At 42.2% G+C, this 15,172-nt stretch overlaps 1 protein-coding gene across 1 annotated transcript in view; it reads left to right on the top strand.

Moving 5' to 3' along the window:
• The window catches only part of LOC116479420 (putative adhesion G protein-coupled receptor E4P), a 32,756-nt gene extending 22,226 nt beyond the window's left edge, over positions 1 to 10,530 (top strand). Inside the window, exons 8-11 of the mRNA XM_058426008.1 lie at positions 2,597 to 2,832; positions 6,352 to 6,418; positions 7,006 to 7,097; positions 10,299 to 10,530. Coding sequence (XP_058281991.1) covers positions 2,597 to 2,832; positions 6,352 to 6,418; positions 7,006 to 7,097; positions 10,299 to 10,530 — 627 coding nt within the window. The remainder of the gene's footprint in view (positions 1 to 2,596; positions 2,833 to 6,351; positions 6,419 to 7,005; positions 7,098 to 10,298) is intronic.
• Positions 10,531 to 15,172: the final 4,642 nt, after the last annotated feature.

Below are 15,172 nucleotides of genomic sequence, written 5' to 3'. Positions count from 1 at the left end.
AAAACCAAACCAAAACAAACAAACAAAAACAAACAGAAATGCCAAGTAGAGAGACTGCTGGATTTGGTAGTTAAGAGGTTGTGTTAGTCAGGGTTTCTGGAGAGACAGAAATAGTAGGATGTGTGTATATTACCTGATTGGATTTACCTGCTTTGTTGCACGCCTGCTATTTTTTGTCTGAATGCCATTCTTGGTGAATTTTAAATTATTAGTGCTGTATCTTTTCAAAAAAATTCTTTAAACAGTTTTAGGCTTTTGAGGGGACATAATTAAGTGACTTGGAAACAGTTTGATACATTCAAGTCTTGATTCTAAGATTGGATAGAGTGGTCATAGAATTCTGTTTCGTCTAGGGCTCATTTGGCCCCATTAATGATATAATACTCTCCTGATAATTTTACCTGAAATTCTGGATGTTATGAGAGTCTACTCTAACATACAGACAGGCTGTTTACAGAAAATCCGCTCTAACATACAGGGAATCTGTATAGCAGACTCCCCTAACACAGAGCACTTCAGGTAAAATTGGGTAATAGGAACAAACCATTGGAACAATAGGAAGAAGCTATTTCCAGTTCTGTGTGAACTCAGAAGATTGTTCTGCCTACTCCTTTTTAGGAGCCTTCTCCTAGTTTTGGTTAGTCTCCTTGCAAGCATTTGCTGATAAGTAATCAAACCCTCTGCCAATCTCTCCCCTTTCCCCCTTCCCAACCCCACTGTAGCTCCCTACCCTGTGGTATTTTTGTATTTTGCCTCATAAATTTTTTTTTTTTTTGAGATAAAGTTTTGTTCTTGTTGCCCAGGCTGGAGTGCGATGACGCAGCCTCCGCTCACTGCAACCTGCATCTCCTGGGTTCAAGTGATTCTCCTGCCTCAGTCTCCCAAGTAGCTGGGATTACTCTTGCCTGCCTCTATGCCCAGCTAATTTTTTTTTTTTTTGTATTTTTAGTAGAAGTGGGGTTTCACCATGTTGGCCAGGCTGGTCTCAAACTCCTGACCTCAGGTGATACATGCCTTGACCTCCCAAAGTGCTGGGATTACAAGCATGAGCCACGTTGTCAGGCCTTTCCATCCTTTTAGAAATCACTGCAAACATAGATATTCAATGCCTAGTCTCCAATATCTGTAACTCATAATGTCATACATGTCATTTAGCATTTAGTTTTGTAATGTGGGAGGGTAAATCCCATCCTCATTATGCTATCACGATTAGAAATGGAAGCCTTATTCCGCACATGCAATGGAAAATTTTGTGTCTGTGAACACATCTGGAGAATTATGAGAAATCATGAAGCATGACTTCTATAAAAGTATATTTGTTTGCTCTGGCTGCCATAACAAGGTACCACAAATGGGGTGATTTAAACAATGGAAGTTAATTTTCTTCCAATTCTGGAGGCTCATGGTCTGAGATCAAGATGTCGGCAGTGTTGGCTTTTTTTGAGGCCCCTCTCCTTGGCTTATTGATGGCCGTCTTCTCTCTGTGTTCTCACTTGGTCATCCCTTTGTGTGTGTCTGCACTCTAATCTCCTATTTTTTAATATTTATTTATTTATTATTATTTTTTAAGATGGAGTTTCGCTGTTGTTGCCCAGGCTGGAGTGCAATGGCACAATCTCAGCTCATCGCAACTTACGCCTCCCGGGTTCAAGCGATTCTCCTGTCTCAGCCTCTAGAGTAGCTGGGATTACAGGCGTGAGCCACCACATCTGGCTAATTTTTGTATTTTTAGTAGAGATGGTGTTCCTCCATGTTGGTCAGGCTGGTCTTGGACTCCCAACCTCAGGTGATCCACCCTCCTTGGCCTAATCTCCTATTTTTAGATGTACATAACTCGTATTGGATTAGGGTGCACATATCTGAACTTATTTTAACTTAACGACCTCTTGAAGAGCCCTGTCTCCAAGAACACTCACCTTCTGTGAACATCAGCACATGAAATTTTTTTTTTTTTTTTGAGACGAAGTCTCGCTCTTTTCACCCAGGCTGGAGTGCAATGGTGTGATCTCAGCTCACCGCAACCTCTGCCTCCCAGGCTCAAGTGATTCTCCTGCCTCAGCCTCCCAAGTAGCTGGGATTACAGGCATGTGCCACCACACCTGGCTAATTTTTGTATTTTTAGTAGAGATGAGATGAGATTTCACCATGTTGGCCAGGCTGGTCTCAAACTCCTGACCTCAGGTGATCCACCCACCTCGGCCTCCCAAAATGCTGGGGATTACAGGCGTGAGCCACCGCACCTAGCCAATAGATGTTTCCACTATGGACATTTGGAGCTCAATTCCACCGAGGATCTCCAGGGGGCAGTGTAGAGCACACGTCTTAGATTGGTAGATTCTACCAATTTTTGTTTATTATACATTTGGGGGCTGTTCCCACGACATGTATTCCTTGGGTTTCTACCCTGCTCTATGCATGAGGTAAAGAGACTTCAATGGCTAGCAGAAGTCCTCAGAAAATGCGTAGCCCCTAAGCAAAATGTTACAGGTGCTCAAATAGAAATTCCAGGCCACATCCAGGAAATGCTAAGTGCTGAGCGTATAATCAGGTGCAGACCACATCTGCTGCACACCCCTAACTCTTCTGTTCCCTCCAGGTGCTGTGCTCCATCATTGCAGGGCTGCTGCACTTCCTCTACCTGGCTTGCTTCACCTGGATGCTCCTGGAAGGGCTGCACCTCTTCCTCACCGTCAGGAACCTCAGGGTGGCCAACTACACCAGCACGGGCAGATTCAAGAAGAGGTTCATGTGCCCTGTAGGCTACGGGATCCCAGCTGTAATTATTGCTGTGTCAGCAATAGTTGGACCCCAGAATTATGGAACATTTACTCAGTAAGCATAATGTGTGTCTTTATGATGGTAGTAGCAATGGCCATGGCTCCTGGATGACTTAAAATCAAAATGTTTTCTTAGTCCATCTTTTTGTTTTTGTTTTTGTTTTTTTGTTTGTTTGTTTGTTTGTTTGTTTTGAGACAGAGTTTTGCTCTTCTTGCCCAAGCTGGAGTGCAATGGTGAGGTCTTGGCTCACTGCAACCTCCATCTCCCTGGTTCAAGTGATTCTCCTGCCTCAGCCTCCCAAGTAGCTGAGACTACAGGAGCCTGCCACCATGCCTGGCTAATTTTTGTATTTTTAGTTGAGACAGGGTTTCACCACGTTGGCTAGGCTGGTCTCGAACTCCCGACCTCAGTTGATCCACATGCCTCGGCCTCCCAAGGTGCTGGGATTACAGGCGTGAGCCTTCGCGCTTAGCCCTTAGTCCATCTTTTAATTGCCAATTATACTTCAAACCAGTCCTTCCTTAAGCCTGAATTCTATTTTCTCTTGAAAATCCCTGGAGCAGTGGTTCTCAGCATCTTTGAGGTTGGATCCTTTTGAGAATTTTGTTGAAAACCAAAGCTCTTTTCCTCAGAGAAATGTGCATATAAACAAAAATTTGAATAAACCTTCAGTTAATTCAGGGACAGGAATAGCAAATTCCGGCCAGGCGCAGTGGCTCACACCTGTAATCCCAGCACTTTGGGAGGCCGAGGTGGGCAGATCACCTGAGGTCAGGAGTTCAAGACCAGCCTGGCCAACATGGTGAAACCCTGTCTCTACTAAAAATACAAAAAATTAGCTGGGCATTTTGGTGGGTGCCTGTAATTCAGCTACTCAGGAGGCTAAGGCAGGAGAATCGCTTGAACCCGGGAGGCGGAGGTTGCAGTGAGCCGAGATTGCACCATGGCACTCCAGCCTGAGCAACAAGAGCAAAACTCCATCTCAAAAAAAAAAAAAAAAAAAAAACCAAGCAAATTCAGAGCCCTATATTAAGAACCCATGAGCTACACGTTCTCTTGGATTCTGAAAGAGTAGGTGGAACGTGCTGAAATGAATCTCCAAGATGTGAAGAATAACACCAATATTAAAACTATCAAAGCCCTATGGTGCATCGAAAATGGTGATTCCTCTATGCAGTAGCTCATGCGATTCTCATCATGACCCTATGACATCAGCAGTTTATTTTCTTACGCACAGGACACCTGGGCCTGAGTGCATTTCATAAACTTCCCCGAAGTCAGAGCTGCAAGGCGAGTAAGTCAGAATTTTCAAGGAAATAGTCTGAATAGCCATGTTTTATTGCTTCACTAATGAAGCTTGCAAAACTCAGCACACAACAGTTAGTTGAAGAAGTTAATATTTTGTTAATGGTGCTTGGGTTAGGAAGTAGGTTGTGCATACACTAAAACATCATGTATGTTACTGTTGTCCCTTTTTTTTTTTTTTGCGATGGAGTCTTGCTCACCTGCCCAGGCTGAAGTGCAGTGGCGTGATCTCAGTTCACTGCAACCACTGTCTCCCGGGTTCAAACAATTCTTCCGTCTCGGCCTCCTGAGTAGCTGGGATTACAGGCACCCGCCATCATGCCCAGCTAATTTTTGTATTTTTTAGCGGAGACAGGGTTTCACCATGTTGGCCAGGCTGGTCTTGAACTCCAGACCTCAGGTGATCTGCCTGCCTCGGCTTCCCAATGTTGTCCCTCTTAAAGTCAAAGAGATGCTTTGTTTCCAGCTTGAACTCTATGTCCTGCCAGAATGCTGGAGATAGAACAGTAGAGGAGTTGACCAACACTTTCTTTTTCTTTCTTTTTTTTTTTTTTTTTTACAATTTTAAGTACTCCCTTTTGATTTTTTTCTATTACGGAAGATGGAAATTTGGTAGTTTTTTTATTATTATATTTTAAGTTCTAGGGTACATGTGCACAACGTGCAGGTTTGTTACGTATGTATACATGTGCCATGTTGGTGTGCTGCACCCATTAACTCATCATTTACATTAGGTATATCTCCTAATGCTATCCCTCCCCCCTACCCCAACCCCACAACAGGCCCCAGTGTGTGATGCTCCCCACCCTGTGTCCAAGTGTTTTCATTGTTCAATTCCCGCCTATGAGTGAGAACATGCAGTCTTTGGTTTTCTGTCCTTGCGATAGTTTGCTGAGAATGATGGTTTCCAGCTTCATCCATGTCCCTACAAAGGACATGAACTCTTCTTTTTTTATGGCTGCACAGTATTCCATGGTGTATATGTGCCACATTTTCTTAATCCAGTCTATCATTGATGGACATTTGGGTTGCCATTGTGGAAGACAGTGGGGCGATTCCTCAAGGATCTAGAACTAGAAATACCATTTGACCCAGCCATCCCATTACGGGGTATATACTCAAAGGATTATAAATCATGCTGCTATAAAGACACATGCACACGTATGTTTATTGTGGCACCATTCACAATAGCAAAGATTTGGAACCAACATTTTCAATAAAAGGCCAGATAGTAAATATGTTTGACTTTGCTGGCCACAGGGTCTCTGAGGTGACTACTCAATGTTGCCCATGTAGTGTGAAAGCAGCATTAACAATATATAACTGAATGAGTATGACTGTCTTTCAATAAAACATATGAAAGCAAGTGGCGGGCTGGATCTGACGCATGGGCCATAATTGGCAACCCTTCGGATAGAACTTTGGAAGCTTTTCTCCCTACTGAATGTTGGAGATTCAGGCTCTCAGCTTCCCTTTAAAAATAAGGTATGCTGCTTTTGCCATCATAAGCCAAGAAAGAATACAAATTATTTGGACAACAGAGTAACTGGTGCATGGAATATGCTTAATTAGAGTTAGTTTTTTATAGCTGTAGTTATTGTTTTTACTCTCTTTCTCATTATAGCAATCATTATCAACTTGCTAACTACATTTATTACTGTTAACTCATTGCTAGGAACTGTACTTAAAAACTTTAAGCACATTATCTTATTTAATCTTTCCTACAAGTTCTATATGAAGGCAATGACAAAATTCTGATGAAAAAAAATCAAAGGATATCCAAATAGAGAGATATTCTATGTTCATGGATAAGAAGACTCAACGTTGTCAAGATGGCAGTTCTTCCCAACTTGATCTATAGATCCAACACACTCCAAATTAAGTTCCCAGAAAATTATTTTGTGGATATTGACGAACTGATTCTGAAGTTTAGATAAAGGAGGCAAAAGACCTAGAATGACCAACACTATTTAGAAGGAGAACAACGAAGCCAGAGAACTGACATTCCCTGACTTCAAGTCTCAGTAGAGAGCTACAGTCATCATTTAATCTTTCCAGTACTTTGATTAGCTCTATTACACACTTGAAAAAACTCAGCCTCAGAGCATGCATCTGCATCAAATGAGAACTCACATCTGACTCCATCTAAAATTCAGGATTTTGAGCGAAGTAACTCCTGACCCTGTTCACGTCTTGACCCAGGAGCCTGTATTCAAGCTCTCTGCCTTCTCCCAAGAAGAGGCAGCTAATGCTTCTCTCTCTCAACAGCTGTTGGCTCAAGCTTGATAAAGGATTCATCTGGAGCTTCATGGGGCCAGTGGCAGTCATTATCTTGGTAGGTGATAATTATTTATGGGTGTGCCCGCCTTGGGTTGACCAAGCATACAAAATGTTTTTCTTATCTAAGGGGAAATGAGATGAAGATAAGAAATACAGCTTAATATGATCAGCCCCTCTTCCTGCAAGTACTGTCTTCACTTTCCTTTCCTTGGATTCCTCCTGGCTCACTTGTTGCTTTGTGTAATAATATCACCTCTCCTGGGACTTCTTTTCAAAATGCTTTTATTCATTCCATTCAACAAATATTTAATTGTTGGCATCTCTACACAGGGTGACATGGTTTCCTGTTTGCCAGAAACTTTCTGATGACACTTGTTCCCTGGTAGAGACATTAATAGCAGCACCTTTCCACTTTCAAAGTGTCCTAGTTTGAATGATAAATTGGATAGTCACCTAATCAAGCACCAAATGCTACAGGGTATATGCTGTGTGTTGCATGTAATAAACCAGAATATATGTGCATACCATCTTTATAAAACCTGTGTCTTTCAGGAAAAAATTCTTAGGTCCTCCTCAAATTAGATTGTATAAAATGGCTCCAAAAGAAAATTCCAAGTCACTTTTTTCATGTGGTTCCCACAGATAAACCTGGTGTTCTACTTCCAAGTTCTGTGGATTTTGAGAAGCAAACTTTCCTCCCTCAATAAAGAAGTTTCCACCATTCAGGACACTAGGTAAGAGGGCATCAGGATCAGTGGTACCCACACATTATTCCTACATGACCACTCTTTTGGGAAAGAAACAACCCACCCAGAAATATGATATAAATTATCCTGGTGCGCGATAAAGAGTATGTGAAGGACAATTTATAGAAGAAATAGAAACTCTGATTTTCAGGTAACTTAATTTCCTTATTCAATAGATATTCATGCTGGGTGCAGTGACTCAAACTTGTAATCCCAGCACTTGAGGAGGCTGAGGTGACAGGATTCTTTGAGTCTAGCTGCTCCAGACCAGCCTGGCAACATATTGAAATCCCTGTCTCTACAACAAATGTACAAAATTGGCTGGGCATAGTGGCATGCGCCTGCAGTCCCAGCTATTTGGGAGGCTGCAAAGGGAGAATCACTTGAGCCAGGGAGGTTGAGGCTGCAGTGAGCTATGATCATGTCACTGTGCTCCATCCTGGGCAACAGAGCGAGACTCTGTCTCAAAAAAAAAAAAAAAAAAGAAGAAAAATAAACATTCATCAAGTGCCTCCTTTGTATAACATACTCTTCTTATGAAATTAATTCCAAGAGTATCAACATCCTCCTCCCACTCCACCGAGAGCCCATATACCCCTGGACTCCATTTTCTTTCCTTTTCTTTCTTTCTTTTCTTTTCTTTCTTTTTTTTTTTTTTTTTGAGACTGAGTCTCACTCTTTCGCCTAGGCTGGAGTCCAGCGGCACAATCTCGGCTCACTGCAACCTCCCACTCCCGGGTTCAAGCAATTCTCCTGGGTTCAAGCAATTCTCCTGTCTCAGCTTTCTGAGTAGCTGGGACTACATGCACACGCCACCACACCTGGCTAATTTTTGTATTTTTAGTAGAGACGAGGTTTTGCCATATTGGTCAGGCTGGTCCCGAACTCTTGACCTCAGACTATCCACCCGCCTCAGCCTCCCAAAGTGCTGGGATTACAGGCATGAACCACACCATGCCGACCTGGACTCCATGTTCTTTGGTTGTAGAAACTCAATTCTCATGGGTACCCTATTAAAACTCAATTCTCATGGGCACACTATTAAAAATAATGATGACAAAAACTAATATTCAATAGAATCTTGATAGATGCTGGACATTTATCAATATTATTTCATGGCATGCTAATAGTTTCAACCCGTGGGGTGAATGCTACTAATATCCTCATTGATCATATGAGCCCACAGCTCACTTTACCCAAGAATGGGTAAGGATCTTGCATTGGTGAGTCATGTGCATGAAAATTAAAGGACTATCTGTCTAATTTCAGACCCTGACTCAAGTCTCCTCTACTTATCAGACGAATCTGACATTTCTTAACCTTGGTTTCCTCAATTCTTGAGGGTCAAAGTGCCACCCTTCTTGATATTTCCCCATCCCTCTGTTTCTCAATTCCTTACCCTCTATGGGCTCACTTTTTCCTTAGAACTGCAAACAGCAAGCTCCATGTCTGACCTCATCCCCAGCAGCCATGCCCTGCTGCCAACCTCTTCCTCTTGCTGGTGAATAGACAGTTACCCTGTTGTGCTACACTAGGTTAATGTCACACTTTGGGGTAGAGATTAACTACCTCGTCTATTTCCTAAGTAATAAATCCGAGGTTAAGGTATTGACATGGTGGAAACATTGTGCTCTTTCAATAGGAAGGATTTGGATTCTAGAAATTTCAAACATCATGGCAGGAGGGGAGGCTGGGAAAGAGGAGTTGAGAGACTTGTTCCAGATCTGTTAGAAGCCCCCATCCACTTGAGTCCCTTTGCCTCCTAAGCTCCAGAATTAACCACTGCGCTATCGAATCGCATATCTGGCTGGGCACGGTGGTTCATGCCTGTAATCCCAGCACTTTGGGAGGCCGAGGCGGGTGGATCACAAGGTCAAGAGATCGAGACCATCCTGGCCAACATGGTGAAACCCTGTCTCTACTAAAAATACAAAAAATTAGCCAGATGTGGTGGTGGCGCATGCCTGTAGTCCTAGCTACTTGGGAGGCTGAGGCAGGAGAATCGCTTGAACCCGGGAGGCAGAGGTTACAGTGAGCCGAGATTGTGCCACTGCTCTCCAGCCTGGGCAATAGAGCAAGACTCCATCTCAAAGAAAAAAATCACATATTTATGGTTCCCTTTGCCTGCGTCTTGGCTCTGTCCTCTTCTCCTTGCAGACTGACTTCCCACAGCTGATGAACAGGGCAGAGCCACCCTAAAGGGGTCTCACAGGTCCACTCTCCAAGCCTGTTACTTCAAATGCTTAAGAGAGAAAATCTGGTTGGCTGGGGGGAAAATGGATTGATTGACTCCTTATAGGTCAGGTGTCTACTCTGGAGCAACTGGCTATGGTCAGTGGGGATGAAGCCATATGGCACCATTTAGGCCAAAGAGAAAGTTGTCATGGGAGAATCCTGATATACCAGTGATTATGCTGACTCCTAAATGTAGACATAGGTAGGTTTTCTGTCTTTTCTATAAGTATATATCTTTCTGTAAGCATAAATGGAAGGAGGGCTGGATAAAAGAAAAATCACAAAGCTAGATAGCAGTTGTGGAAAACCTAGGAACCAAATCAGGAACAGGAAGGACTAATTAGCAAGTTTATCACAAACCGTAATATTTGTTGAGTATCTACTATGTGCTAGGCATTGCTCTAAGGACTGGAGATAAAGCAGTGAGTAAAACAGACCAAAATCCCTGCCCTCATAGAGTTTATATTCCCAGGGGGTAACACAAAAAGTAAAAAGTGAGGTCACACACACACACACACACACACACTCATCAGCTCTCCCAGCCAGCTGCCATCAACAATCCCACTCCATTATATGAAACACAATATATTTTGTGTGAAGAAACCCAACATTATGTTATGTTCTAAAGTCAGGAATTCACCATTATTCAAATTTTTTAATACAAATTTCTAGAAGGCATTTTCCCATAAATCTTCTAAAAAATCTAGGCAGAAGACATGCAGAGAAATCAAATTATTTTCAATGGTGGGGAAAAAGCACTATTCTCAGTGATTTGCCATGATTGAAGTCATGGGTTCCGCTTCATCCTCAAGCTGTGTGACCTTGTTGTATGCGTCACTTAACTGCATGAAGCTGTCGTGAAGTTTAAATAAGGGAATGCACACAGAGCATTTAGTTAGCACTTGTAGTGAATACCTGGTAAATCATAGTTATTATTACTTTTATTCCCTGCAGAGTCATGACATTTAAAGCCATTGCTCAGCTATTTATCCTGGGCTGTTCTTGGGGCCTTGGTTTTTTTATGGTTGAAGAAGTAGGGAAGACGATTGGATCAATCATTGCATACTCATTCACCATCATCAACACCCTTCAGGGAGTGTTGCTCTTTGTGGTACACTGTCTCCTTAATCGCCAGGTAAGGCTAATTATTTTGTCTGTCATCAGCCTAGTCCCAAAGTCTAATTGAATGGCTTTTCACGTTCTCACTCTTCCCTGACCTTTTATAATTGTATTTTGGGATTGTCTTGATTTGGGGATGAGGGTTTAGGTACTGCTGGGGTATGCTATATGCTGTGGGTTTCATCTGTTTAGCATCATAACATATCCTGAAGAGCATGGATCAGTCAGGATAAAGTGGATTATGCTGCAATAACAAATAGCCCCTTGCCTCCCACACTCAATCTTAGCAACTTAAAACAATAAATGTTTATTTCTTGCCTGTGCTACATAACTGTGACTTAACCCACATCGTCTTTCCTCTGGGGTGCAGGCTGAAGGTGTGGCCCTCTTTTTAGAACATTGATGGTTTCATCACACAGGAAAAGGAGATTGTGGGAAAGCACAGCTTAGCTCTCTTAAAGCTTCTACCTAGTAGTGATGCATCTCTGTTCTGCTGTCATTTAATTGGTCAAAGCAAGTCACATGGCCATACCTCAGTTCACCAAGCAGGGGATGAATAATCCTCCTGTAGTGAGGGGCACCACAAGAAGCGATGCTGAAATATGTGGTACAATCTACCACAAACTCAAAGAGACTTCAAGTCTAATCCCAGTTCTTCCACTGAGTAGGTGGCTGTGTGACTCTGGGTAAACTGCCTATCCTTTCTGAGCATCATCTGTAGTTTTCTCATCTGCAAATGTGGTGATGCCTTCATTACAGGGTTGAAGATTTAAATGAATCAGTGCAAACTCCTAGCATAGTCCTTAGCACACATTAAGATCTCAGTTAGTGTTGTTATTAAGATCTCAGTGAGTGTTATTTCAATTTTACTCTCCATAGAAAATTAGGACCAATTTTCCTGGCATTTTCCCTTTGCTGTTGAATAAAACTACCAGCAGTTAAGACGCTAGTGGCAAAAGGCTATCTTAACATGTCATTAATTTCTCTTCAATCTTTTAGTGCCTTAATGCTTGGTACTTCTCACTCACAGAAGCAGTAAAATATAATTTAATTGTCCCTGCGAAATGATGTTGAGCATTAAATCTTTAAATGTCATTTTTAGCATGTTAAGGAGGTTAGAGGAAGGCAATTCTTGGAATCACAGAGGATGGGTGATTGTAATGGTTAGCGTCAGGGCTCTGAGTAAGATGACAAGGTTTTGAGTCCTGGCTGTGTGACCTTGGGCATATCAATTTATCTGCAAGAGTCTCAACTTCTTCATCTTTAATTGTGGGTAGGAGAAATGTCTTTCTCACTCCATTTATGTAAGAATTAAATGATATATTGCATATACAGTGTCTTGAATATAGCTAGTGTTCAATAAATGGTGACCTTCACCATCATATAATCACCAACACCCCCACCATTATCATCTAACCATCACCATAGTCACTTTTATCATTATCACCATTATCATCTTTATCATAATCACCTTCACCATCACCACCTTCATTACCTTTATCACGCCTTCACCATCTTTACTATCAGCACCATCATCACCATTACCATAACCTTGATTATCACCCTTATCAACATCACTATCATCACCACCACCTTTATAATCATCACCTTCACCATCATCACCTTCATCATCTTCATCACCATCACCATCACCATCATCACCATTACCGTCACCTTCATCATCATCACCATCACCATCATCACCATTACCATCACCTTCATTATCACCTTCACATTACTTTCATCATCACTATCACCACCATCACCATGACCTTCATCATCACCTTCACTACCATCACCTTCATCAACATCACCATCATCACCCTCATCATGATCACTTTCATCATCACCGCTACTTTTACCATCATCCGTTCCATTATCATCAACTTCATCATCACCTTCACCATCATCATCACTATCATCACCTTATCATCATCTTCATCATCACCTTCACCATCATCACCATTACCATCACCTTCATCATCATCAATTCCATTACCTTTATCATCATCTTCATCATTATCACCTGCATCATCACCATCATCACCATTACCATCACCTTCATCATCATCACCATCATCATCTTAATTACTTTCATTACCACCAGCACCATCATCAATAGTCACCTTCATCACCATCATCATCATCATCATCTATTGAGTCCTGTAGTGTCTGATATTTAATACACACCTTTTTTACAACTGAGAAGTTAGAGTTTAAATAAAATGAATCAACATGGGCATGGCCAAGATTATATGGAAAACTAGAGAGTAGGGCTTGGTGTCTTTATCTTTAGCCTCCCATTTTAGTATCCTTTCTCCCAAACCAAGCTCTGGATGTAACACGGACCTCTCTACTCAAATTTCTAGGTTCGAATGGAATACAAAAAGTGGTTTAGTGGGATGCGGAAAGGGGTAGAAACTGAAAGCACTGAGATGTCTCGCTCTACTACCCAAACCAAAACGGTAAGATCAGCTCCTTCTGAGTGCCTTATTGGAATCTGACATCTCATGCCTCTAGAAGCTTTCTGGTTCCTTGATCTGAAAGAAAAGAGAAATTGCATTAGATTCCTGTATTATGCAGCTGAAGTTTCTGGGTTTTGAGACCAAAACCAGAACCCACCCATTTCTTTCTTCCTTCCTTCCTTCCTTCTTTCCTTCCTTCCTTCCTTCCTTCCTCTCTCCCTCCCTCCTTCCTTCCCTCCTTCCTTCCTTTTCTCCATTTTTTTCTTGCTCTCTCTCAGTCTCTTCCTCTCCCTCATTCCTGGTTTCCCTGTCCTTCCTTACATTTTATTTCTTTCTCACTCTCTTTTATACCATCTGTCTTTTTCTCCCCCTTCCTCCTTCTCTCTCGTTTCTCTCTGTTTCATTCTTTCTATCACTCCCTTCTTCTCTTCCTCTCTCTTTTCATTTCTTCCTTCAACAAACATCCAAGGGATATTTAACAAAAAAAGCTTAATTTATTAACAACATTCATTTAACACATATTTATTGTCTGCTATGTGCCAGGCACTGTTTAGGTGCTGGAGAACGATCAGTGGACCCATTGACAGTAGTCCTTGACCTCACAGAGCTAACATGCTAGTTGGGTGAGGGGACTGACAACAGACCCGAAAAAGTGAATTTTATGGTATGTTAGAAAGTGATAAATGCTTTAGAAAAAAATAAAGCAATGGAGAGCAGCCAGGAATGACAGGGTGGGAGGATTCTAGTTTTAAATAAGGTGACTACAAGAAGCTGGCACTTGACCAAAAATTTGAAGGCTGTGTATGATAAAAACGACCTCTGGTTTGTGAAATTATCTAGATTTGGAGGACTAGGAAGAGACTCTTTTTGGTCAGAAACCACAGATTCCTAAGTGCTGTGACTCGTGAAACTGGGTTTGCCCCTTGCGGCAGCCTGAATGCTAAGACCATGGAGCTGTTACAAAGATATGAGCTTTATTTGGGACAGAGAGCTTCTTAGCTAGGGTAGCACTTCTCATTGTGAAGATTAAATGATGTCAAATAAGCGCTTAGAAGGCTGCCTGGCACCACAGGAAGCCCCTGTAAATGTTTGTGAAAAGATACAATAAAATAACCATTATTAGATGGTGGAGTTTTTTTGGAGGACGATGGGAAGTTGTAATGTCAGATATTGAGCTTTGGACCTAACAGAAATCCTAGCTTGTCATCTCTGGGCAAGTTAGAAGTTTTAGCTAATTTCTCTTTCACCTTTTCTCCTTATTATCTTCCCCGCAAGTAGGAAGAAGTGGGGAAGTCCTCAGAATTCTTTCATAAAGGAGACATTGCAACATTATCTGCAGATTCAACCAAGCAACCGCAGCCACAGGTTCATCTCGTCTCTGCTGCTTGGCTAAACGTGAACTGACCTGGCAAATGCCATGGCAATGACCCGGAAGTTACTGCACCTTTCCGTTTGTCTACAGCGCCCCTGTGGTCACACATAGATTGGACAAATGCCACTATTTCTAGCCTTCCTGTGAAAAGTCCAGGCTCATTCACCTATTTTGGCTTTTTATGTTCATAGAAAGAACAAGACATTTGGGAGAATTCTTAGATCCAGAGTCCAGTAGTGTGGCACGTGCAGTGAAGTGTCCGAAGGATGCATTTTAAAGATGGCGGGCGGGAGAAGTGGATTTTCTTCTTGCAGCTCCTGCCACCTTGCCAGAAACTCACTAACTGGCATCTGGATTCAGCTCATAGTTCCCTTTCTGGCCTCTCTTGCTGTATTTTATGCTCCCAAAGATCTTACATTAACACTCCACATTCACATAATTCAACAATTTTCATATGGATCAGTAATTAAAGAGGGTGTTGCATTTTGCAATACAAAAATGCATCATCATCCCACCTTAGGGGTGTATTCTCACTGCACAGGCTCTTTTGTCCGAGACACTGACATTTCTCCATTTTTTTTTGCCTGAGACTTTTTTATTTATGTATTTATTTTTTTTTTGAGACGGGGTTTTGCTCTGGTTACCCAGGCTGGAATGCAGTGATGTGATCTCCGTTCACCGCAACCTCTGCTTCCCGAGTTCAAGAGATTCTCCTGCCTTAGACTCCCGAGTAGCTGGGATTACAGGCGCCTGCCACCACACCCGGCTCATTTTTTGTATTTTTAGTAGAGACAGGGGTTTCACCATGTTGGCCAGGTTGGTCTTGAACTCCTGATCTCAGGTAATCCACCTTCCTTGGCCTCCCAAAGTGC

This window comes from Hylobates moloch, unplaced genomic scaffold, assembly GCF_009828535.3.
Source record: "Hylobates moloch isolate HMO894 unplaced genomic scaffold, HMol_V3 SCAFFOLD_12, whole genome shotgun sequence".
Lineage (NCBI taxonomy): Eukaryota > Metazoa > Chordata > Mammalia > Primates > Hylobatidae > Hylobates > Hylobates moloch.
Note: the sequence above shows the minus strand (reverse complement) of the source record. Positions and strands in the feature narration are given on the sequence as shown.